This window comes from Chiloscyllium punctatum, chromosome 16 (assembly GCF_047496795.1).
Source record: "Chiloscyllium punctatum isolate Juve2018m chromosome 16, sChiPun1.3, whole genome shotgun sequence".
Classification (NCBI taxonomy): domain Eukaryota; kingdom Metazoa; phylum Chordata; class Chondrichthyes; order Orectolobiformes; family Hemiscylliidae; genus Chiloscyllium; species Chiloscyllium punctatum.
Window position 1 is genome coordinate 29554564 of NC_092754.1, and position 27687 is coordinate 29582250.

Below are 27687 nucleotides of genomic sequence, written 5' to 3' on the forward strand. Positions count from 1 at the left end.
TCAGTTGTCCAAGCATCCACAAGGTTTCAGATTTCCATCATACCTTATGCAGCGAAAGTGCTTTCTAATTTAAAAGGGCCTAAAGCTCTAATGTTAACACTCATATTTTCCCTGAGGGTCAGTGTGCAAAACCAGATGGAATATTACTGAACAGGCTTACCCATTGTTCTGCATAACTGAAGTATCCTTTCCTCATTTCAAATGTCAATCCCCTTGAGATAAAGGCCAACATTCAATTAACTTTTCAGATTTCTTTTTGAAACTTGCGTACTAGCTTGCTTGCATAGGTAACTAACATTAGTTTTCTACAGCTCTGTCTTCCAATGACAGAATTCAGATTTCCTATATTGAACTCCAACTCTGTTGTTCCCTGTAATTTACTGTTTCCATTCACACAATTCCTTGTAGTGTGACCTACAAACATGAAACAGTCATGTTTGTGATCATTCAGCACATCTTGCCTTTTACTCCTAGCCCAAAGTCCCAACAATCTCTGCCTTGAAGATTTAAAATTAGCACAGCCATGCACGCACATGGGAGATAGAACATATGGGTGGTGGTGGTGGGCGGAGGGGAAGGAAGAGACATCAGACTTGCCATGTTTCCACCACCCTCTTGTCAAAGAAAATGCAAGACACATCAAGATGACAAGAGCAACAACAATCTGGTTACAGAAACATTCTACACATTTATTCTCACAGCCCAAATTAAAATAAACCAAAAAAGAAAATTAACAATGCAATGAAGGAATCACATACATCAGACATGTTGCCTGAAACACAATTTAAATAATTTTAAATATATCCTATGTTATTTAATTACTACAAACACTTCATACAATTTTTATTTTAACAAAGTCCCCACAAAAAGAAACAAACAAAACAGGAATGGTTTTGAGAGTGGGAGAGCTAAAGTGGCGTGGACTTCGCAAAAGAAGTTGATTACAAATTTTTTTTTTAAAGAGGTAGATCACTTTTAAGAACAGAAATGGGTTGTGAAAAATAGTATCTTCCCCCCCTTCAAGTCTAAAATTCATCCAAAAAATTACAGTAGAAACAGAGCGCCTTGAGAAGAGGAGATAACTTCCTCAGAGATGAAGAGAAAAAGAGAGCATGGCAGGGAAACAGGTGGGGGTGATGAGGAAGCGAATAAAGCAAAAGAAATTCACTATTGAAAGCCCAGGGGGAATAAAAAAGACTGCAGCAGTGTTTCTGGGCATGAGACCTGGTGAAAACCAGTTTGGTAGCAGTTTTGTGCAATGCATTCAGTCTTGTTATTTGAGGTGCACTTACTTTACAAAAGGGTCTCTTTAAAAATTATACAGCAGGAAACAGAATGAGGGAGGAGCTGGGTGCACAGAGATAGCCTTGCACTAATATTCTCCCTTTAGACCTTATCAGCAGAAATAATATCTCTCAAGCTGGATTTCCTGACACTCCCCCCACCCCCCCACCCCCAACAAAAAGAGTATTAGAAACAGACAGGACTGATTCCAAGTCAGTTCTGCCCCTGCTATTCCAAAAGGATATTTCATTGAAGACTCATACTTCCAATTGCTGCTTAGGTGACCATGCACAGCCTATGGACTGATACTGTGTTTTACTTAAATTTTCCAATTCACAAAGTGCATGCCAGATACTGTCTCTTTTTTTAGTCCCCCAAAGTCTTGCCATTTTCCATAATTGCAGACAGGCCGCACGCTCGTAAAGGATCCGATGGTTGGACACAATGTGAAACATTTCTTTAACACTTCCTGCTTTCAGAGGTTTGCATCAACACACTGGAAGATCTCTCTGAAGCGAAAGACAGAAAACACAACAGATCACCAGGTTTCTTGCGTCTCTTGCAATCCAGTACGACCAATTCCGTAGACCCATTTGAATGGCAGTCTAGGTTCAATGTTTTATTTTCAAGTCAGTTATTAAGAGACAAACAACGGTGTTACCTCACCATCTTCACTGCATAAACCTGAAAATGAAGAACAAAAATTACAGATGTTTTCACTTCTTGTGCTGTTCAATAACTTTACCATTTTCCACTATATAATAAGTGTGAGTATCTTCTGAAAGATAAAGAACTTAAATATTGCTAAATGGAAACTAGAAGTTGACGATTTTTGTCTTGCACTCATCAGAACAAGGACCCAAGAAAGGGGCGGCACGGAGGCTCAGTGGTTAGCACTGTTGCCTCACAGCACCAGGGTCCCAGGTTCGATTCCAGCCTCGGGCGACTGTTTGTGTGGAGTTTGCACATTCTCCCAGAGTTTGCATGGGTTTCCTCTGGGTGCTCCGGTTTCCCCTCAGTCCAAAGATGTGCAGGTCAGGTGAAATGGTCATGCTAAATTGTCCCACAGTGTTAGGTGCCTTTGTCAGAGGGAAATGGGTCTAGGTGGGTTACTCTTCGGAGGGTCCGTGTGGCATGTTTGGGCCGAAGGGCCTGCTTCCATACTGTAGGGAATCTAATCTAAACAGACTCGAGACAGAAAAGAAACACCCATTATGTACAGCATGAGAAGAGGATGCTGATTGGTTGGGCCATCACTGGTCTGAAGATGTAATTGTCAATCTTAGTTCTCAACTGACAAGTAAATTTTGATTGATCAGGACATTGCGATAGGGGTGGAGTAGAGTTGGATGCCTTTTTAACCCCTTTCTTTAAAGGGGTATGCAATACGCATAAATTCTTTTAGCCTCAACGATAGAAACTACTTAGCACTCTGCATTTTAGGGGGCACACAAATGCATCACATCATTAGCTTAAGCTCATTTCCAGGGCAACTCTTAGACCAGCCTGGATTCTAGATTATTTAATAAGTGATTTCCAATAACAGCTAACAAGAAATATCCTAAAACCAATTTAAGATCAACCAAGCTTTCATGCCAGATATGTGCTTCCTCCAAAGTCTTGCCATTTCCCATAATCCTAGACAGACTACACATTCATTAAGGATCTGGTGCTTAGATACACTGCATAAAACATTTCTTTAATGTTTTCTGCGTTCAGTTCATGGAGGAGGAGAATCTTGCCAAAAATCAGTTCCTTTGGTATGTTGCATCAATTAGACTGACAATGCCATGTTGCTGCATTCAGTTCCTACCACTAGAGGCTCTCAGTGATCTGAAATAACAAAGGCTATTTTAGAGCTTACTCTGTGGCATGGTCACTTTTGAACCATAGACATACATGTAGTACCCAAGAGGAATTAATTTGTAATACAAAATCATAGCCTCTTTCTAGTACTGTATGGATTGAGACAGCCTCATTGCCAGTGTTATTGCAAGAACTGACATGTTGAGGAAAGGTGGGGTTGAAGATGAAGCATGCTAATATGCCATACAGAACCTTTTGTATGGAAAGCACGAGGCAACCAAAACATTTTCGGGCTTCACGCCAGATATTCCCTCAGATTCATGTTACTCATAACTCCTGTGTAGGATTTGATCCAGACTACACATTTAACGTTCAGTATCTTGACCAATCTCATCTACACAAAATCCTTCACAACACTTTTTAAAAACGAACAAATTATTTTTAAAAATATAACTTATAAATTCTGCTTTAATACATCTACAGTGAATGCCACAATATTACAGCAAAAGGGGTGGAAGTCCTGTCATAAAGTAATATTTCTGCCTTTGAGCCAAAAGCTCCAAGTTAGAGTTTCATTCCAGGATTTGATAACCATAGATGATATGTTCAGAATGTGGCCAAACTAATTAATTGTCAACCTATAAATTGTTGCAAAATACCTAGCGAGAGAGGGTGGGGGTTTGGGGGAAGAGGGAGGGGCAAGAGGGGAGGCTCCTAATCAGCCATGCTTGACATGGAGTGACAGCCCTTAAACTATAGCTTCTGGTGACAAGCTAGTCACCAGCTGCAGGAAAGTCTTGATGTGGAAACAGATGCAAGCTTGTGCTTTGCCCACCTTATGCACCATTAAAGCCAGAGGATAGAAAACACGATCCCATAAATAAACTTTCATCTTATTCCTCAATGATATCACACATTTATATCCTCCTCACAGTCTCAGATGACCAAAGAAATCTATGATCATAATTTTAATCATGTTATGAAGGAGAGAACAATGTACTTAAAAACTGCTTAGTTCAAGATTCACCATAACCATTTGTCCTCAAGTCTACCAGTTCCTATGCTTTGCCTTTTCCTTTGTAAAAAGCTACACAAAATACATCAACTGTTGTTTAACTGAAATTTTGAACAAGTGCAGCAGGAATTCTTTGTTTCTTTAGTCTATATTTCAGGGTGCAAAAAACAGTGCTTTCCAACTAGTCTTTAAAAAAAAAACTCATTGTGGGTTTTATGATCATAAATTGTATATCCCACCTCAAATTACCTTTTATCTATGTACCAAGGACCTTTTGCATCACCAAATAAAATACTCCAATTTAAGGTTAACTTAATTTCAAACACTTTTCTTTAGAAAAGAAATGAGGAAAATTGACATGGTTGGTGTGGAAATAATGTTTCCTGTGGTGAAGAAGCTAGAACTAGGAGTTATTGTTTACAAATAAGGAGCTGCCCATTTAAGAAAGAGATAACAAGGATTTTCTCATGAAGCATTAAGTGTCTTTGGAACTTCTTCCTCAAAGAATCTGATTTTTAAAACAGAAATAGATAGACTCTGGATAAACAAAAGGGTAAACGATTATTGGAGTAAGTAGGAATGTGGAGGGGAGGTTAAAACCAGGTCAGCTGTAAGTTAACTGAATGGTGAAGGGCAGAGTAGCCTAACCCTGCTCCTTAGTTGTGTTACAATTGGAAAAGGACTCACTTACATACAATGAGGTAAATGCATATAGACTTTTTTTAAAAAATAAGATTTATAATCATATAGTTCAGAACCAGAGCATTCAGTTCAACCAGACCATGCCCACCATAATCCCAAACTAGTCCATCCTGCCCATGCTTGGCCTGTATCCCTCCAAAAACATTTCTTATTCACGTACTTACCTAGATGTCTTTTAAACATTGTAACTGTACCTACATACACCATCTCCTCTAAAAGTTCATTCTACACACGAACCACTCCCTGTATAAAAAAAGTTGCCCCTCATGTCTTTTTAAACTTTTTCTCCTCTCACCTTAAAAAAGTCCCCTAGTCTTGAAATCCCCCACCTGAGGGAAAGACACTTGTGATTTACTTTATCTATACCCCTCAATTTTATATACTTCTATAAAAGTCACCCCCCAAACTCCAATGCTCCAGCCTCGCCTTACAACTCAAACCCTTTATTCCTGGCAACATTCTGGTAAATCTTTTCTGAACCATCTCCAGCTTAATAATATCTTTCCTATAACAAGGCAACCAGGACTGATACAGAATCAAGAGTGTGGTGTTGGAAAAACACAGCAGGTCAGGCAGCATCGGAAGAGCAGGAGAATCGACGTTTCAGGCATAAGGCCTTCCCCAAAAAGCGTGCGAGATGTGGTTCAAATATACATAGCAATAATGAAGCTAGGACATTGACAATGTGGACAGTTTTGTCAACTTTTTAAGAGTTAGATGATCATCTGTAATTTACCTGAACATCATCTGATGACGATCCATGGTTCTCCTGGTCATCTTCTAATTCACTATCATTGCTATCAGTAACTCCAGGAGCCCCACTTCTTGTAACAGCACCTGTTCGAGTTTCCTTTGTTTTCCCCAAGTACTTCTCTGATCTTTTTTGCTTCATTACATTTGTTTTCCTCTGCCAAACAACTTTTTTATTCTTCATTCGGAGATACAGCCTTGGTGAAGTGAAGCCAGAGTTGGTAGAAGACCGTTGCCTGGAATCAGATTTTAACCGCTTTCCCTCTACTGGTGACACTTTTACTGATCTTACTGGGCTTGTAGTTCTGGAGATAATAGGTGATGTGCTTGGCTTCTTTGATTTTACTGGAGGTACAGATCTCATTCGCTGCTGCAACCTTGGTGCTAAGGAAACAGACTCTGCTTGCAATGATCCCAGCATTCTTCCTCTCCTTTTTCCTAAAAGAACTGGCGTACTTTGCAGCTTGATTTCAGTGTCTGCTGTCCTCCTACGTTGGCCACCTCCTTTGTCACTGCTGGCAGGGGAGTGGGAACTAGACCCTTTTGAGGGAGGGGATGCTGGTTTCTTGGGGCAACTGTAGGTAACATGCTTATTGAGGCTTCCTAGATAAGTAAATTCTTTCTCACAGTAAGGACAATTGTGGCTTTCCGAGCTCCTGTTTTTCAATATGGCCTTCTCCTTGGCAGATGAACGGTTCTTCTGTGAGATTGCCTTCTGCACCAGTTTGTTTTTTTTATTCTTTAGAGCATTCATTTTGATCTTGTTCATGGTCACTTTTGGCTTCGTCTCCACTTCAAAATTGAGCCGTTTCGGTTGCCCCATTCTCCGAATGGTGTTCTGCCTGGCTGGCTCTGCAGCAATTGCCCCATTTTTCTTCCACACTTTCTTTTTCAGTGGGATTGCATTTTTCTTTGGGGTGTAGCGTTTCTTGTCACTAGCAGATGCACATGCCAGGATATGTTTATGCAATGCTGGCATGTTATCAAAGCTCTTGCCACATTTTGTACAGTGGATGGCCGTACTAAAGGTCTGAGGAATATTGTGTGTAGTAAAGTTTACAGCCGATGACACTGTACTGGTAGGATTACGGTTATGATATTGAAATGGAGGAGGCTTAAAGCTCGGATAGCGTTGATTGAGACCCATACGGACATCAGGGCCTTTTGGCTTTATCCCGGATGCCATTACCTTTATGGTTGTATACAATTCCTCTGTTAAATCATTGGAATCATCATCTTCCTCCACCTCATGAGATGGCAATGTAGAACTTTCTTCTATTGACTGGCTTGAACAGCTGGTGGCTTTGCCTGGATCAGTGTAATTTTGAGGCCTCAGCATTCCATTTTCCAGCTCTACGTGTGTGCACTGCTGGTCAGGATGTAGGTCACGCTGATGATGCTGTAAATTGCAAAGGAACGCAAACTCTTTCTTGCAGACAGAACACACGAAAATCTTGCCTACACCATGCAAAGATGACCGATGGTCAGACAATGCATTAGCTTCATTAAAAAGTTGCACACAAAACTCACATTTGAAGGGCCATTCTTCAGCATGAACCAACAAATGTTGGGTTAGTTCCTTGATGGAATGGAAAGGAGTTTCACAGACATTGCACTGAAAGCTTTTGGTAAATGTCGTTTCAGATTTCGCCTCTTGTACTGAGGACTGAGCATTTTCTGCACTCTGATCATCAGTAGAGTTTTTAATGAGTACATCTTGGAGCGATTCTGGTTCAATTGTGGGTGGAAGAATACAATTCAATACTTGCTCACTATCAGTGTCTGGATAGCCAACGTCTTTAATTTCTTCCTTAACATTTATACCTACTGGTGACAAAGCAGGGGTTACTGACTGTAAAACTTGGGTAACTGACTCTGGAAGAGGTGAAGGTACAGAAAGGACAGGCGGTGGAGGAGAAGGAGCAGGGGTTGTTACTGGATTTGAGGTTATGTCAGGATGAGGTGGTGTCTCTACCTCTAGTTGCGGCTGAGGACTGCAGTCTGTATCTTGTTTATTGATCATTGTTAGATCTGTGCCATTATATTCATTCATAAGTACCTTCTCTAACATAGAGGTTGTAGGTTTCTTCTTTTTACTACTGCATGAGACTGGAGTACAAACACTCCCTGTATCCTCTTTGACTTCACTGTCACTGCACAATTTTTTGTGCAAACTCAAGTCTAAGATGGTTACCCCAGGCCCTTCTAGTTCCGTTTTTACATCATGTTGCAGTTTTATGCCACTGGATAGATCTAGCGGCAAATGTGTGCAGGGAAGCCGGCTTGGTGCATATTCTTTAGAAGCTGTTATTTTGCACATTTCAAGGCTCAACGGGCTGAGTGTTTCATCTCGGCTGGATAGACTCCAAGCAGGTGAACTACTCTGGCTTTCAATTTTTGGTGCTTTTAGTCCAGGTAAACTTTCACTCCATACCCTTAAAAAGTCTGTGTCTTTTCCTGTGCTGCTCAATGCTGGACTATGCTGTGGAGAATTCGGTGGTGAACTTGTTCTCCTCTTGAATCGACTTATTCCCATTGTGGGTGCCGTTGATGTTGAAGGACCAACTGAGCTGTCTGGAAACAGAGTTGACCTGGGTGAACTGTTTTCCTGTATCTGAAGCAGCTGCTTGAGTTTTGAGGACAATGTATTCTTCTCCTGATGCCCACTTAAATTGTTAGTGGTCTGACCAAGAAGAGACAGACCACAAAATGAGGAGACAACAGGTGATATAGTTTCAATGCCTAATTCTGTTTTAGTTTTTGTAAATGGTAGAGGGCTAGTGGTTCGCCTCTTTTTAGGACCTTTCAAGTCACTGTCTGCTGATTCTTTTAGAACAGTGTGGATTACTGGTACTTGTGTTGTTGTTTTAAGGTTCTGAGGAGATTCATCAGTCATTGGAAAAAGCACTGAAGACAGTCCAAATGGATTTGGGCAAGTGGTGTCAACTTCAATCACTTCACAATTACTGGTACTGTTGTTTGATTCAATTTTGCCATCAATGTAAAAGTTCAAGTTTTCAGAGATGTTACTGGAAACATCCATAATGTATGCTTGACACTCATCAGTCTCCTCTTCATCCTCCTCATCCTCTTCATCTTCAGTTTCTGTGCTAGCAATATGAAATCCAGAAGATGACCTGGTTTGGTCTGATGTCGGGTCCTGCTCGTCCGGGGAGCCTTTCCGTCTCATTCTAATACCCTTAAAGAGGTGACGCTCATGGATACGTCGTTGATGGCGACGCAAGTTTGTGTAAGAACCAAACGTTTTTTTGCACAATTTGCATGGGTGCTGAATTTTTGATTCACAGCTCTTGACAAGAGAACTTTCCAGGTTTTGGGGTGTTGCTTCAGAATCAGTTTTCTTATAATTTTCCAGAGCTACAGGACTTTCCAGTCGAGTTGAAGAATTAACACTGATGTCAATTGCTGTTTTATCAAAATCAAAATCGTCCTTTTGCAGTTGTCCAGCCATATTAATTTTCAAAGTGGCTTTCTTCTTAGGCCCAGCTTCATGGCGTCGCTCATGACGTCTCATGTTGATATGGGTGCCGAAGGCTTTGCCACAATACCTGCATTTGAACGTGAATCCTTCTGTTGATATGTGAATGTGCTGGTGACGTTCCAGACCTTGTTTTGTGGTAAATCTGCGCTCACAATTTTTACAAGGAAACATATGGGTTTCTTCAATGTCTCCCATTCCATTCTGATCGCTTTTTGATTTCTGCTTCAGCGATTTAACAGAAATTTTCTTTTTGGGGAGATTCTCAATAGAATCGTTCTCTTCTGCCATTGCTTCTGGCTCAAGAGACATTTGTGGATACTTCAGCTGAGGCAGAATCTTCTGAGTAACTATTTGGTGAATCACTACTCTCTCCTCTTGTGAATGGGCTGTAGGGGCACAAGATTCATCCTTCTCCGAACCTAATTAAAAGAATAAAATTACTACAAAGCAAGATTTACAATATCACTTCAGCATTTATCAGTTTTTCTCTTATATATATGTTCACTATTCTATTCTGGAAAAACAGTGTTGAAGCTCATGCAGTGTGTTGAATTAATGTATTTAAGAAATGATAGGTAAGGGAAATTGATTTCCTCACTCTAATGTTCATAGGATCACAGTTACAACACAGAAGGCAGCCAATTGGTCCATCATGCTAGAGTTCTCTGGAACAGCAGCCTAAGCTAGTTCCATCATCCCACATTTGCTTACTAATTCCTTTCAGAAAGCTCTGATTGTATCTGCGCCATTCAGTATGAATTTAAGATCCTTACCGCTCATTGTATAAAAATGATTTTTCTTGTGTCGCTTTTGGTTCTTTTGCATATTAGCTTTTAATTAGTGTCCTAATTGTTAGCCTTTTTGCCAATAAGAGAATTACCCACTATCTGCTGTTTAGATTAACAGTTTTGAATCTACTAAATCTTCTCTCAAACTTCTACAAGGAAAACAACTTTAGCTTCTCCAATCTATCGACATATCTGAAATAACCCCAAACCTAGAATCACCCTCACAAATATCTTCTCTGTATCCTCTGATAATTACATCTCTTTAAATGTAATGCCCAGATTCAACAAAATTTCATTATCTTTTCCTTCAGTCTGAAAAACTGTTTTGCATTTAAGAGGACTTTTCAGCCTTTGAAATTGGGTAACTTTGTGATCAAAAGCGGGAGAGGAAGAAATTATGTAACTAAAGGGATGGAGCAGAGTGGAGGTAAAAGTACGTGTGCAAATCCTATTATGACCGTAGTAAACATGGGGCTTTTCTGCATTTGTACAAGTGCTTTAACCTCCACTCTGAACTGTAATTATAATAATGAGTCCTAATCAGTGGACATATATATCATATGCATGTTTCGGACATGAAAGGGAAAATAAATAGATAGCATGGGATTGTAGAAAGAGGGGAAAAGCAACTAGTGGGAAGTAGGATATGAAAAGGCCGTTTTACATATCTTAAAATACGAGCATCCCACTTTAGTCAGAGACCGACAGCACAAAAGTCACCCTTTTAGTCCACCAAGTCTGTGTCAGTCAAAAACAGCGACATAACCATTCTAATCCCAACTTCCAGCACTCAGCCTATAGCCTGGTATGCCATGGTAATGCAATTAAATATCTAAATGCTACTTAAATATTGAAAGTTCTGCCTCCACCATCCTTACAGGCAGAGAGTTCCAAATTCTGTGTAAAAAATCTCTGGGAAAACGTTTTTCCTCATTTCCTCTAAATCTCCTACCCCCTACCTTAAATCTGTACCCCTCAGTCATTAACCAAGGAGAAAAGAAATTCTTCCTCTCTATCCAATGCATTCCCTTAATTGTGCCCCCACTCGGTCTCCTCTGCTCCAAGGTAAACAACTTCAGTCCATCCAAAGTTTGTTGGTAACTAAAACTCTCCAGCCCAGGCAACATCCGGATATATTTCCTCTGCACCTTTTACAGCATACAATGCTTACTCCTCATACTTTATGCCAAAAATCTCAGAAGTTTCTTTAGTGCTCAATCCCACTTACCTATAAAATACTAATTTCCATTCTTTGCATTTGAGTCAATAGGTAACTCCTCACCATAATCAGTTAGCATTTGGGTATCAATGGCTAGGCCAGCATTTTTGCCCAGTCCTAAATGAGAGTCCACCACATTGTTGTGGGTCTGGAGTCACACGTAGGCCAGACCAAGCAAGTTTCCTTTCCTGAAGGACATTAGTGAACAAGATGGATTTTTCCAACAATCAGCAATGGTCCCACGGTCACTCTTAATTAGATTTTATTCAATTCAAATTCCACCATCTGAGAGGATGAGAATCAAACCAGTGTGACTGGAATATTACCCAAGTCTCTGGAAGGCCATCATCTTCCCAATAAGAATAGGGTGATAATGAACAATAATCTCCATTAAAAAGCTGCTCATTAGCACAAACCTCATCTCAACTCAGAATTCTCATCTGTATTTAGCATGAACATGCGACATCAAGACCTCACTCAACATCTTGTGATCCTCCCAAATTTGTCACAGCCCAAGTCATTTGGGGCTATGAAGATTCCATCCCGTATCTGGAGTGAGGTTTTGAAATTAACACTATGGAACAGGGACAAAGAACTATTCTAACAGTAGGAGAAATTACAGTTGAATGGAAACATTACAAATAAAGTGCATGGACTTGCATAAATTCCTCCTCTTGCAAAAGGCACCTAGTGACCACACAATGCCCATACAATCAAGATCTATATGGTTTGCATTCAGATGAGAAAGAAAATCTCCAATTCGTCATACAAGTAGTAAAGGTAACTTTCACTCTTTTGGAGAGTGAACTCTCAGGATTTTGCGTAACGGAAATACCAAATTGAAAGAAATGTATAAATGAACAGAAAACCCATGGAGCTGATTAGTATTCATTTGCTACACTGCGCAGAGGTGACTGGTTTAACCTGAGGGTCACCACATATCAGGCAAGGGGGTGAGAGGTTGAGAAGGTTATATTTTCATGGTTACCTCAGCCTGTGCAGGAATTGAATCAAACCCGGTGGCGTTTCTCTGCATCACAATCCAGCCACCCAGCTAACTGAGCTAACCAAGCTCCAATATTAGTTATATTGCAGAAAGTATGAACTTCAATATTATAATTGAAGTAACAGTCTCAATTTATGTCAACACATTTGCATTTAGACAAACAGGATGACATTTCCAGGATTTGTTCCAAGTTTGCTGATGTCAGTCAAGTCACTGATTAGATTCCAATTCCTAGGGTAAGGAGGATTAAAGATTCAAGGGCAATTTATACCATTCCCTATCCTGTAGCTACTGCTAAAGCAAAGTGTGTTTGTAAGGTACTGAGTAAGGATCGGAGTAAATGGTCTGTGATGTCCTCCATAACCTAACAGACTTTTGCTGAAACCTGTGGAACCATACCCCATTTAAGATGTGCTGCTTTCAGTACAATGAAGGAGGAAGTTAAAAATATTGCATTTCATCATTGCACAACACTTGCCAAAAACAACAAGGCAGAAGATAATTATGGCGTGGTACTACTTGTTCTCTGCCAGTGCTATTGTAAAACTTTTTCTAAAATGTAACTGATCGCAGACGTACCTGTTCTCGAAACTCATGGAGGCTGGCATTAATCAATTTTTTTCTCTGCATTTTCCAACAACTGCAGTAATAATAGTGTAAAGAAACTGACAGTGCGACAATGAAGAGCAACTAGTATTAGTAATCCAAAACCACTTTTCAGATACAAACAATGGACAGAGAAGTTAATCTTACAGTAGTTCACCTTTGCCCAATACAACTTATAAGCAATTCAGATAAGTTAGTAATCTTAACAAATGGTCAGAGTTCATCTTTATGCTGCTTTAAAATTTAACACTTGCCAAAAACTAACACATGCTAATTTACATGTTGGGAATCAAACTGACTTTGTGACTATCAGAGTTGTGATGGCTGAATTTACAGTATTGAAGGTGGCCATTCAGCCAAACAGAGAAGTTGCCTATTCCGATACCATTTCCTTTTGCATTATTTTGCAAAAACGTATGCAGCTGCATTCTAATAGACTTGCGGAAAAGTATTCCATATCCTAACAACCGTCACCGATTTTTTTCATAATCCACTTTTGAGCTTCCAGCGTTATTCAGTTGATAACTTTGCTCCTACTTCAGACAGCACAGATAGATTTTCACCATGTAACTTAACCTTTTCATAACTTTGAAAATCTCTATTTAATCTTACCCTACCAATCATTTAAATGACTGTTGGACCCCCAGCTTTAATAGGGGTGGCACAGTGGTTAGCACTACTGCCTCACAGCACCAGAGGCCCGGGATCAATTCCTGCCTCAGGTAATTGTCTGTGTGGAGTTTGCACGCTCTCCCTGTGTCTGCGTGGGTTTCCTTCAACAGTCCAAAGATGTGCAGGTTAGGTGAATAGGTCATGCTAAATTGCCCATAGTGTTAGGTGAAGGGGTAAATGTAGGGGAATGGGAGGGTTGGTGTGGACTTGTTGGGCCGAAGGGCCTGTTTCCACACTAAGAAATCTAATCAAAAAAAAACTTCCCTGGAACAATACTAATACCTCATGCAATATTGCGCGAGCAAGAGAGCGCCTGATGGAATGCAAGCTCAATTAATAAAGAAATTCTGGATTCGTAAGATAATCTCAGTAATGGCAATCCTGAAGCAACTGATTGTAGTAAAGACCACTCTGGTTTACTAACGCACCTCAGGGAAGGAAATATCATCTTTACCTAGTCTGATTTGTATGTGACTCCAGACCCACAGAAATATAACTGATTTTTAAAATGTTCTCTAAAACAGCCTAGCAAATCACTCAATTCAAGGATGTTAGGGATGAGCAACAGATGTTGGCCTGAAGTGTGACATCTAGATTTCTTGCAAGAATAAAAACAGACTAGTCTTCACTTTGTTTCTACTCTATTCAGTTGTAGATATTTTCCTTCTTCCACTCCAGGATAATGTTCATCGAATAGAATCCTTACAGTGTAGAAACAGGCCATTTGACCCAACAAGTCCACACTGACCCCCTGAAGAATATCCCACCTAGACCCATTCCCCAACCCTTTTACTCTACCGCTTCCCCCGATGAATGCACCTAACCTGCACATCCCAGAATGCTATGAGCAATTTTCAATGGCCAATTCACCTAACCTGCACATCTTCGGACTGTGGGAGGAAACCGGAGCACTCGGAGGAAACCCACGCAGACACAGGGAGAATGTGTGCAGATTCCACAGAGACATTCTCCAGAGTCTGGAATTGAACCTGGATCCCTGGCTCTGTGAGGCAGCAGTGCTAACCACCGTGCTGCTACTTTGCTGCCTGTTTTCCTGAAAAACATTTTTTGTTTCCTATGTCAAACTATAGCTGCTACTCATGTTACTCTACACATCCTTCGATAATCTTCCACATTCTTTGCCATGAACAGAGTTAACGCAAAACAAACTACAGCTGGGTTTCCTGCACCTGACCACCAACGTAGAATCAGAGAACAACACATTTCAGGAGATAGCCATTTGGCCCACTATACCTGCTCCACTTATTTAACTGAGCAGAATTATAAATAGGTGGTGGGTGGAGAGGGTGGGGGAAGGTAGCTGAGAATGCAATAGGTAGGTGAAGGTGGGGGCTGATGGTGATAGGTCAGACAGGATGGTGGAGTGGATAGATGGGAAAGGCGATGGACAGGTCAAGAGGACTGTGCTGAGTTGGAGGCTTGGGACTGGATTAATGTTGGGGAGGGGAAATGAAAAAAATTGGTGAAATCCATGTTGATCCTGTGTTGTTGCAGGGTTCCAAGGTGGAAGATAAGGTGTTCTACCTCCAGGCATCGGGTGGTAAGGGTTCGGCGATGGAGGCAGCCCTGGAACCTGCATGTCCTTGATGGAGGGGGAGGGGGCGTTCAGCCACGGTGCAGTGGTGTTGGTTGGCGTGGGTATCACAGAGATGTTCTCTGAAACTATCTGAAAGTAGGCGTCCTGTCTCCCCGACGTAGAGGAGTCTACATCGGGTGCAACGGATACAGTAGATGACATTGGAGGTGGTACAAGTAAATTTCAGACAGATGTGGAAGGATCCTTGGACAGAGGTGAGCGCAGGCTTTGCACTTCCTGCTGTGGTAGGGGAAGGTACCAGGAGTGAGGTGTGGGCTGTGTCTGTCTGTGTCTGTCTGTGTCTGTCTGTGTCTGTCTGTGTCTGTCTGTGTCTGTCTGTGTCTGTCTGTGTCTGTCTGTGTCTGTCTGTGTCTGTCTGTGTCTGTCTGTGTCTGTCTGTGTCTGTCTGTGTCTGTCTGTGTCTGTCTGTGTCTGTCTGTGTCTGTCTGTGTCTGTCTGTGTCTGTCTGTGTCTGTCTGTGTCTGTCTGTGTCTGTCTGTGTCTGTCTGTGTCTGTCTGTGTCTGTCTGTGTCTGTCTGTGTCTCTGACGAGGGAATCATGGAGGGAATGGTCTCTCCGGAATGCTGATAGGGCTGGGGAGGAAAATATGTCCCTGGTGGTGCGGTCTGTATCTAGGTGGCCAAAGATGATGCAATGTATGTGGAGGTTGGTGGGGTGGAAGTTGAGGACCAAAGGGTTCTGTCCTTGATGCATTGGGAGGTGTGGGGCTCAAGGGCAGAGGTGCAAGGAGTGGAGGAGATGTGCTGGAGGGCATTGTTGACCACGTGAGAAGGGAAATTGCAATCTTTGAAGGAGGAGGCCATCTGGGATTTTCTAAGGTGGAACTGATCATGCTGGGAACAGATGTGGCAGAGGCGAAGAACTGAGAACAGGGGTTGGCATTTTTACAGGAGGTAGAGTGGGAGGTGGTGTAGTCCAGGTGGCTGCAGGAGTCTGTGGGTTTGTAGAAGATGTCTGTAGTTAGTTGGTCGCCGGAGATTGAGGGAGATGCCCAAACTGTCGATTCTCCTGCTCCTCAGATGCTGCGTCACCTGCTGTGTCTTTCCAGCACCACATACAACTGATCTCTAGCATCTGTAATCATTTTCTCCTGGGCCTAATTATTCCTAATTCATTGTTATTTTCCCCCACAGCCTTCTATTTTTTTCTTTCAAGTATTCATCCATGTCTCTTTTGAAAGTCACCAGTGAACATGTATTTATCTCCCCTTCAAGGATCATAACAATGGAGTGTAAAAATAACAGATTGTGCCACCTCCAGGTTGTCCAATCACTTCTGCCACTCTATCAAAACCCTTCATGATTTTGAACATCTCCATCAATGCAGAACTGAACATAGCACTCCAGATGAGGCCTAATCACTTTTTTTCACAAATGCTGTTTGTGTATTCTACCTCTCTATTAATTAGTAAAGCTAAGGATTCCATTTGTATTTAACAAAACACCAGGCACGAGGAATGGATGAAATACAAATTGAGCTGAGTTTTGATTCCCACTATGGTCAGAGGCCACCAGTCATTACCTTTTGCTTAAATAATGGTCACAATCTAATGACCAGGTGGGTAGTGGCACTCTTGCAATAGTTAACACAGCAGATTTGTGGGAATGAGGTGGCAGTAGGGAGTGAGTAGGAGTCAGGAGTATGCAATGCCACAAATTCAAGGGGCTGCAGAAAAAGAGAGAAAAGATCATCTCCACTTTACTTCACTTACCTGCTGTGTTTTCTCCCTCCAGCGTTACCACAATATTAGAAGCAATTTTGGTTTTTCCTCCTTTGAATCCTTCCTCAATTCCAAATTTCTGTCTTCGAAGTTTTCTTCTTCCTAGAAGTAAAATTAGTAAAATGAAAGACCTTCACAGCATAAAGTTATTTTTCATCTACACAAAATTTTAAAATTTTATGTACTGGGGAATATAGAGAAGGGAATCATTGCCTAATAAGAATAAACTCTGACTTCTTGACCTCTACCTGCTCTCTGCTTTGGTTAGGCCTAGAATGAAATGAAGAATCATACATAAAAGGCTGGTAGAAGTTTGAAAACTCTCGCAAAATCAACAATTAAATGTCAGAATATGTAAATGCAAGTTTTAAATTGGAGATTAAAAGATATTTGTTAACCAAACCTATTTGGGTGATGGACAAAGCACATGAATAGGTCAAGCATGATGCAGCAGGCTCAAAGGGCTAAATTCCTACCACTTTTCACCTTCTGCATTTTGCTGCCAGAAAATTCATTGTGGCAAAAAAATTCATATGTAGAAGGCCCCAGCTGCTACTTTTATACTCAATGACTCAACGCCTGGATGTTAATTGTATTTGGAAAATTACATTGTAAAAATGCTGAAAGTTTGAATGTGACTCAATAGCAAAATGATGAATGGAGTAGTATTAAATACCTGCCAGCATAGCAGCAGTATAAATTTTAGGCAGCCTTGCAAGGGCAGCATTCCAATCTGAAGCTTTAAGAGTATTTTAAGCTTCAGAACAAATCTGTCCTGTACCTCAGAATTACACTAAAACATTCTAAAACAATGCATTTACAGAACAAGCCAGTCAGAGTCAGATGTACAGCACGGAAACAAACCCTGCGGTCCAACTCATCTATGCCGACCAGATATCCCAAACGAATCTAGTCCCATCTGCCAGCACCTGGCCCATACCCTTCCAAACCCTTACTATTCATATACCCATCCAGATGCCTTTTAAAATGTTGCAATTGAACTAGCCTCCACCACTTCCTCTGGCGGCTCATTCCATACACACACCACCCTCTGCGTGAAAAAGTTGCCCCTTAGGTCTCTTATATCTTTCCCCTCTCGCCCTAAACCTATGCCCTCTAGGTCTGGACTCCCCCACCCCAGGGAAAAGACTGTCTATTTATCCTATCCATGCCCCTCATGATTTTATAAACCCCTATAAGGTGACCTCTCAGCCTCCAACAGTCTAGGGAAAACAGCCCCAGCACATTCAACCCGATAGCTCAAATCCTGGCAACATATCTGTACATCTTTTCTGAACCCTTCCAAGTTTCACAACAATCTTTCTGATAGGAAAGAGACCAGAACTGCACACCATATTCCAAAAGTGGCCAAACCAATGACCTGTACAGCCACATGACCTCCAACTCCTGTACTCAAGACTCTGACCAATAAAGGAAAGCATACCAAATGCCTTCTTCTCTATCCTATCTACCTACGACTCCACTTTCAAGGAGCTATGAACCTGCACTCCAAGGTCTCTTTGTTCAGCAATACTCCCTAGGACCTTACCATTAAGTGTATAAGTCTTGCTAAAATTTGCTTTCCCAAAATGCAGCACCTTCCGTTTATCTAAATTAAACTCTATCCACCACCTCTCAGCCCACTGGCCCAATTGTCAAATTAACATGCAATGCCTCACAATATTGACAACTGGAATCAAAGATTTATTTTTAAAAAATGCAATGGTCAGCTTCCAAGGTGCGAAATATTCTGGGTTCAGCAAGCAGCAAGGGTTTAAACATAACTGATAAAAAACAAATTGCTGGGGCAACTCAGCAAGTCAGGCAGCATATCAGGAGAGTTTTGAAGAATGACCAGATTTGAAACATGAACCCTGCTTTCTTCTCATAGATACTACCAGACATGCTGAGTTTCTGCGGCAATTTCAGTTTTCGCTTCAGATCTCCAGCATCTGCAGTTTTTTGCTTTACCAAAACATAACCAATTTCTCCATTTTCTCTCAGAAGAATGAATTCTTACTGTATTAGGATTTCACAGGTTTTGGAGTGACCCAACACCTTGCCCAATTAATCTATCTTTACTTGAACCTAAAGCGACAGTCTTGACTGAATATTTGAGTTGAATGGGGGCATCATACTTTCATCTGATCATATTTGCACAATACAAATTATAGCAAACTCTAGCAAAATTAGCATTTTGTTCAAGGGCGTCTTACCTAATTCATAGTATACCACACTGCATCTTTAGCTTCTCAGCTACTAAGGAACACTCCACTATGAAGCAACTAATTATGATAAATTGAAGGTCATGCTAAAACTATTGCTAAAGTCAACTCAGCCAGTCAAAACATGTTTTTAAACAACCAATGAAGTGACAAACATACACAAAAATTGCAGAAAATTAACATTATTGGCCATTTAATAGAAACAAGAATGTGAAGATTGGATAAAACCAAAGAATCTATTGAAGTTACAAATCTTTAAAATTATACACCAGTTATTCTCCCATCTTTTACAAATCTATACAATTTCCCTCGAAATATCTGCTCTCCTCAGTCTGCTTAATAGATTCTACCACAGTAGATGGAGAATCCATGGTCCACATTCTCTAGGTTGCATGCCCAAACATTGTTCTAAGGACACCAAGTATATTCCATAAACAACAATTGCATTATGCAAGTAACACCCAGAGAAAGCATCCATCTGCAGGAGGACCTGCTAGTAGCATTATGAGCTAATTTTTAAATTAACACCTTTAGATAGTCTGAATCCCAGTAACATAGCAATGACTTTCCTCAAAATAACAAAACGTCTAATCAGGACACAATCCTTGGAAACACGAGTACTACTTCTGCACCCACTTCTGAAATTACCCCTGTACACTGGCAAAGCTCCATAAATGTTTCTGCCTATTTACTTTATGATTCCACTGTATATACTATTATATTTACTGATACCAGAAACTTTCACTAAATATCCTCCTTTTGTCTGCAAAAGCCAACTACACACACACAAAGTTTGCAAGGGGATTACACAAGGTCATTGGAATAGCCCTGTTGCAATGTCTAACATTTACAAGTGCTGTTCACATGTGGGAAATCATTCAGATGTAGCTCTGTGACTGAGAACCCAATATAGTAGTTAACGTGGATAGAGCGCCTTCTGCAGCAACCAAAACAGCAAACAAATAAATGTAACCCAAAATATCCAAGACAAACTAAACATTAGCTTAGTAAATGAAAAATGCACTTTACTTGGATGTAATAGCCCGCAGGTCAAATCTGCATTAATTGATAACAGGTAAGCAGGAATAAATGGCAAATCATTAGACTTGGTTCCAGTTGACCACTCAGTTGGGATTACTACAACAGATCATTTTACAGAAATCTTCCTGGAATGTATGGGTGAGAGCACATCAGGTAAGGATAAGGTTCAACTAGTTCTCACACTATGATCAACAATATGCAAATAATCACCACATTTAGCCTTAGCTGTGAAGAATGATCAGATAAGTAAAACAAAGTTATGGTAATGTATATACAGAGGAGCCTCAATTATCCAAAGCGAACTCGAATAATCGAATGTCGGATAATATCGTTTAGCTGAACATCAGGACATTGCGATCTTGCCAGATAATCCGATATTCAGATAACTGAATGCCAGATAATAGAGGTTCCTCTGTATCTGTGAAGTCAAGAACAGTTACAGATAAGCAAACATTAGTGTCTACTGTGGGGGTGAATTTCCACTAAATTTCTGGGGCTTGGATGTGGTCTAATCCACCAAGAATCCCCATCTAGCTGGCAGGTAGGTAGGCAGAAGCAGACATTCAGGAGCAAATTGCTGCAGATACAGGAATCTGTACTGAAAATAACCGCTGGACATCACAGCAGGTCAAACAGCCTCCATGGAGAGACAGCAAGCTAACTGAGTCTAGATGACTCTTCAGAGCTGAGTGAAGTGTGGAGGGGCAGCATTTATGCTTTAGTTGGGGCAGTCGACTGTAAAGTGCTGAGGTAGAAATGATGTTAACAGTTCAGATTAAGTCATCAAAATGTGAGAATGGCAGAACAATGGTGTCAAGAGCGTGGTGCTGGAAAAGCATAGGTCAGGCAGCATCCAAGGAGCAGGAAAATCAATGTTTCGGGCAAAATCACGATCAGGAATTGTGTGGTATGGAACAATGGTGTGTCTAATTGCCAGACTTGAAAGAACAAATAGTCCCACTGGTGTGGGGGAGGGGAGACAGGACATGGTGATAGAGACTGCAAAAAACGTGGGGGAGGAGAGACAGGACATGGTGATAGAGAATGCAAAAAGTAAAGCTAAAAAAGGAAGAAATGGTTCACAATTTGAAGGTGTTGAACTCAATATTAAGTCCAGAGGGCTGTAAAGTGTATGGTCTGAAGATGAGATGTTGTTCCTCTAGTTTGTGTTGTGATCCACTGGAGCACTGCAGCATGCTGAGGACAAACGTGGGCATACGAGCAGGATGCGGTGTTAAAATGGGAAGGTTTGGGTCATGCTTGCACACAGACAAGCAGTCACCCAGCCTGCGTTTGGTTTCTCCAACATAGAGTAAGTCTCATGGGTGCAGTGAATACAATACACAAAATTGGAGGTGGTGCAGGTTAAATGTTGCTTCATCTGGAAAAACATTCAGCTAGCTTGTAGCCCTTGTTGGTGAAGCCAGAACAGCTTTCTGCCTTTACTGGCCCTCTGGGGCCCCAAAGGAAATAGCCCTCTTTAGGGTCTTCTGACCCGATGTCCACTTGTGGAATATTTCAAATCCAGGCATTGCACTATATGCCCTAGCATGATTTGGTGTAAAAAGATCACTGGAGCACTAACCACGCCATAAGGTCCCATCAATTAAGTATAATTAAAACTTTCTGTGGATGTTCCAACACTGACAAAATGCTTGCACATCAAAACAGTTGAAAAGCTATGTAACTTTGCTTGGCTGAGATCAAAGGCAAAAGCATTTTGGGTCCTCATGTGAGTGGCTTTACACTGACATTGCCATACTAGCAGTCCATACCAAGGAACACCATTAGTGACAAATGGACATACTTTCTTGCACCTGCAAAAGTTTTGTCTGACCATCAGCATCTGGAAGATTAATACTGTGGTCCAGTGTGGCAACATCCGGTCATCTACCAGAATAGATAACGTTCCCTTGAAATACCTAAATTCAACAATCACCAGGAAATGTCACTTTACATTGAAATCAACTGATGCATCGCAAACATTTGTGCAAGCAACAGTAATCTGAATGAGAGTACCAAACTGAAAGCCCACCAAGCTGGTGTGCTCAGCACACACTTCCACAGTACCGGTGACCTGAAAAATTTATGCTAGGTAGGATAAAAGGATGAAGACTTCTAATCCCTTCAAATGTCCATTGTCAGAAAAAAGCTACCAAATCCATCTGCATACACCTATGTGATCCCGTTTAATACAACAATTCATTTGCAAATCACCTATTGCCAAATAATTTTCATAGTATAATGGGACAATAAACACAGAACTTTTCATTCATACCCTAAACGTATGGTTATAGTCAACTCTAACTCTCAATAAGTGTACATTTTTGTACCAAGCCACACTGAATCCTGGGACTGTGCTGAGTTAGTACTAAATCTACAGTTAGCCTCGGAATAATGGTGGTCAACCGGAAGGATCGGCATTAAAAAAAATCAAATGTTTCCACCTCTGGTTACTAACCCTGATGAAAAGATGCACTTAAACGTTGGCTAGGACAGGAGGCAGCACCGCTTTGCTACTCCCCAGTGTCAAACAGTGTTCACTGCGTAGGTTTGCACACACGATTTTAATGCATTGAAAGCTTTTACTTTCCTTGCCACCAGTTTGTACCTATAGACTGAAATGCATGCAAATATCAACTTTGAGTTCTGATTGCGCACATATGAATAAATAATTCTGAGTTGCAGATCCAGTCCTCAACCAACACTTAACATGTTCACACCTTCTTTATGTAGCAGCCTGTCAACATGTTACACACCTCTTTTCTTGGCGATGCTTAATTAGATTACAACTGAAGAATTGCTTGTGTAATTGAATTACCATGAGTAAATGCTACCAGTTGCCTTCTTCAAGCTGTAATCCACTCTGCTCTATTGTTATAGACAAACTCATCAATGTAATTTTTAATTCAGTACAGATTAAAGTTCATTGTATTCTCTCGCAATCCTTCATTGGCAGGAAAGTAATAAATTTAATGCAAAATCAGGGTCATTTTATTCTGTGGACCAAATTCCCAAGCCCAGTTCACACAGGGCCTTGCAGAAAGGAACCACTTTCATCTTTCTGTAGATTCACCCAAAAATGGTATTTTACTTTATTTGTAAATTGCAATTTATTTATATCATTAAACCAATGACCCTGAAAGATAGGAATGCACAAGTTTCAGAAAACAATAGATCGAATAACGCAACAACCTGTAGGTTACTAAGAAACAGCCTGGCAATTGAAGACAAACAACACACCCTATAATCTGTGCTCTCAAGCACAATTCATCCAGACTGCTGATTTTAAAATTAGCTTAAGATATTTTTTACTTGGTAGAATACATAAAACTCCTTGCAGATAGGCAATGTTACTATAGTGTTTATTGTATTATATTATAATAAAAACTGTACAAACCCTGTTATGGCATGGCAAATTGTAGGATCAAATTCATAACCCACAACTTTATCTCTGGTACATCAATGTTATCATCGGAGCTACTTCCCCTCCTTGCCTGGAATTGGAAAGATTTATCAATTTCACTTCCAATTTCCATCCTGCTCTTACCTTCACCTGGTCTATTTCTGACTTCTCCCTTCCTTGACACATTATTTCTGCAGACAGGTTGGCCACAAATGTGCACTACAAATCCACCAACTCCCAATTATTATGACTACACAGGAAGCAAGGAGTGAGGATATCAAGACTCTTTTCCATTCTCCCAGCCTCTGTATCTCGGTCACATCTGTTTCAATGACGCCAGCTTCTACAAGGGGGTCTCCAAAACACCCATCTTCTTCCTCAACCGAAGATTTCCCACCACAGCAGTTGACAGAGGCCTCAGTTGGATCCAACCCATCTTCTGAACTTCAGCCCTCACCCCTTCACTTCCCTTCCACAACAGTGATAGGATCCCCCAGTCCTCACTTACCATCCCACCAGCCTCTGCATCCAAAGGATAATTAGCTGTCATTTCTAACATCTCCAGCAGGATGCCACCACCTCACTCATTCTCTTCCCTCCCTTGTCAGCCTTCTGCAAGATTTTTCCTTCCTGTACAGCTTGGTGCACTTCTCCTCCATTCCAAACATCTCCCCACACCCTTTTGGCATCTTCCCTTGCAATTGCAGCATGTGTAATACCTGTGTGTTTACCTCCTCCCTCCTCACTATTCAAGGTCCCAGACACACCTTCACATCTTGTAGGTGAAGGAACGATTTAGCTGCACTTCACCCAATCTGGTCTACTGTATTCGCTGCTCACAAAGTGGACTCCTCTACACTGGGGAGATGTAACAGACTGGGTGACTGTTTTGCGGAACAGTTATATTCTGTCCGCAAAAATGAACCTGAGCTTCCTACCTGCAACTTCAACACACTGCAATGTTTCCTGGCCAATATCATTGCAGCAAGCCCAAGATAGAGAAGTTCAGCACAGGATAGAAGGCCAGCATCTCATTTTCCACTTGGGGTCCCTGCAGCCTTCAGGGCTCAATATAGAAATAAATAATTTTAGGGCCTAAGCACTTCTTCAAACCTTGTCATCACATGGGCTGCTGCTACAAACAACACATCGTCAGCAAGCTATGATGCCTTTTAGCAGCTTTTCATTCTCCATGGCTGACCTTTACTCATTCCTTCACTTGCCCAACTGTTGCTCTCTCTCTCCTGGACTGGGCTCCATTGCCAGCTATTGTTTACTCCTCCTTTTGCTCCCCACTCCATCTTCAGTTTGCATACCAACCTTTTCGTAGCTACAATCAGTTCTGAACAAGGGTCACTGGACCAGGAACAATAACTGAGCACATGCCGGCAAGACGTGCTGAATTTTTCCAACAAGTTCTGTTTGCGTATCTGATTTCCAGCACCCCTCCATTTCTTTGTTTGTTTTTCATAAACATGGTGACTTGTGATTAGCTGCTATCAAAATTCAACTGGCTTATTCATGTGTGTCTTGGAAGGAAACCTCAACACATAACCAACCTGGCTTACATGACTCAGTACTTTACAACATGAACAATCCTTAACAGCCACTGAATTAGTTTAACAACTCAATCCGTTATTCAAGAAAAAACGGTGCTAGGAGGACCAGTAGCTTCAGTGGCAAATAGCAAATGGTAATATATATGGTCTAGCGTCATCCATAATTCAGGAAAAATCTTAAATCAAGATAAAAGCACACGCCAGGTAAACTTAACAGAAACGTTTGAGGCGTGTGAATTGCAAATAAACAATTTCATTTCTAAGCGGTTCCAACAAACCCTGATTTTTAATCATAAATGAAGAACATGCCTTTAGTTGTCAAGGCATTGAGCTCTGGAATTCTCATCTCAAACTTTCTCCTTCTTTTAACCATGCTCCTTAAAGTCTACCTCTTTAACCATAATTAGGATAGATGTCCTAATATCTCATGTTGCTTGGTGTCATGTTTTGTTTAAAACATTTCTTTGACATGCTCTGGAACATATTACTATAGTAAAGATCTTACATAAAAGGCAAGTTGCTACCCATTAAATATAAAACTGCCCAATATCTATCACAGAAAAGTCAAGTCAAAAGGAACTTGAAAATAATTTTTTTATATGGCATCCAAAGTCATAATAATGAAATGGTAGATTTGTCTACACATTCTAACTAAAGAATAGCGTTTAAATTGCAAAAATAAAGTTTATAATTTACACTTTGGTCATTAAGGTTCATGCTATACTTCAAACATGTTTACCACTAGGCTAGGGGAAGACAAACTATGGAATTCTAATTCCAAGTGCATGTCCCTCTTATTTTGAAAAAAGTGTGTATTTTTTCTACAAATGTGATACTTGAATCATACACGGAGGGCAATTAACTGATCCAACAAATTTTGAAGGCTGAAGTTGTAAAATTTAACATGCTCTGATGGCCTGGCAACAAACATATTGTTTGTTGTAGCACAGAATCTTTAGCCAGCTGTTCTTAGACTTGACAACAATTTGAAGAGCTTAAATAAAATAAAAAAAACTTGGATGCTGGAATTTGAGACATAAACAGAAACTTTTAGAGAAACTCAAAGTCTGGCAGCATCTGTGAAGAGAAAGCAGGGTTAACGGTTTGGGTCCAGTGACCCTTCTTCAGAAATGGGACAGATTAGTTGCCTTGAGGATGACAGCTCGTGACTTGGCTGTGAAGTGAAACAACCCACCCTCCCCTGCCACCGCAGGAATTGCAAAACCTGCGCCCACACCTCCTCCCTCACCTCCATCCAATGCCCCAAAGGAGCTTTCCACATCCATCAAAGCTTTACCTGCACATCCACCAATATCATTTATTGTATCCATTGCTCTCGATGCGGTTTCCTCTACACTGGGGAGACTGGACGCCTCCTAGCAGAGCGCTTTAGGGAATATCGCTGGGACACCCACACCAATCAGCCCCACCGCCCCGTGGCCCAACATTTCAACTCCCCCTCCCACTCTGCCGAGGACATGCAGGTCCTGGGCTCCTCCACCGCTGCTCCCTCACCACCTGACGCCTGGAGGAAGAACGCCTCATCTTCCGCCTCGGAACACTTCAACCCCAGGGCATCAATGTGGATTTCACCAGTTTGCTCATTTCCCCTTCCCCCATCTCACCCTAGTTCCAAACTTCCAGCTCAGCACTGCCCTCATGACCTGTCCTACCTGCCTATCATCCTTTCCACCTATCCACTCTGACCTATCAGCTCCACCCACATCCCCATATTGTACTCTATGTTACTTTCTCCCCACCCCCACCCCCCTCTCATTTATCTCTCCACTCTGCAGGCACCCTGCCTCGATTCCTGATGAAGGGCTTTTGCCCGAAACGTCGATTTTCCTGCTCCTCGAATGCTTCCTGACGTGCTGTGCTTTTCCAGCACCACTCTAATCTAGATTCTGGTTTCCAGCATCTGCAGTCCTCGTTTTTACTCTGGTCATAAGACAACTGTCAGCATGTTTGGAACTGTGCCCCACCAACAGTCAGCATCTTCAAGAGGGCAGGGCAGGAAAGAGAGAAACAAATTTGGGGGGGGGGGGGGGGGGGTGGAAACAGAGGCGAGGAAGCTCAGCAGTTAGTCAAATAAGAATGATTCAATAGTTGAAGGCCATGTAAATTAAAATATATAAACAAAATAAAAACAAATTACACCTACTATTAAAGCAAAATGCTGCAAGGTACTGGAAATTGGAAATAAAAATACAGAAAATGGTGAAACAGTGAATAGGTCTAGAAGTATTGGAGGAGAAGTAGAGTTAACATTTCATACCAATGACCTTTTGTCAGATCTGCTTTATCAAAATATCACTTATAACATTGTTGATACCAGAAGTTAGTTTGAGAAGGCTTCGAAGGAATGAAGCTACACATTAGTCTGCACTAAAAAAGAAATGAAGCCTCCTGTATGGTAGCTGTCATTGTTTAGAGTCTTTTACACCACAGGAACTTTACAAATTAGTTTGGAGCTCAAGATTAAGAAACCCTTGCCCAACAGCTTAAAATCAGCCAAATCTAGCCCATAATACCTGATAAAGAAACAAACTGTGAAGGATATTTATTGTAATCTACAAAATTCAACAAGATTAGAAAAGGAATTCAAATTAAGATTTGAAAAGGAGATTAATGGCGTCAGGAACATGACATCTGAGCAGGTGCACAGCAAACTATTACGCAGTCCTTGGTCTTCAGAGGACATAGTACTAAGAGGTTAATTGCAACAAAACCCAAACTGACTTCATTTCATGTGTACCAGGATTCAT

At 41.1% G+C, this 27687-nt stretch overlaps 1 protein-coding gene across 8 annotated transcripts in view; it reads right to left on the minus strand.

Moving 5' to 3' along the window:
- Positions 1 to 668: 668 nt before the first annotated feature.
- The window catches only part of LOC140487122 (PR domain zinc finger protein 2-like), a 171117-nt gene continuing 144098 nt past the window's right edge, over positions 669 to 27687 (minus strand). For all 8 annotated transcript variants that reach the window (XM_072586649.1, XM_072586654.1, XM_072586652.1 and 5 more), the window contains 3 exons: positions 16680 to 16790; positions 5544 to 9478; positions 669 to 1968 (listed from right to left, as the gene is read on the minus strand). In XM_072586649.1, the coding sequence (XP_072442750.1) occupies positions 1942 to 1968; positions 5544 to 9478; positions 16680 to 16790 (4073 nt within the window). In that variant the 3' untranslated portion in view covers positions 669 to 1941. The remainder of the gene's footprint in view (positions 1969 to 5543; positions 9479 to 16679; positions 16791 to 27687) is intronic.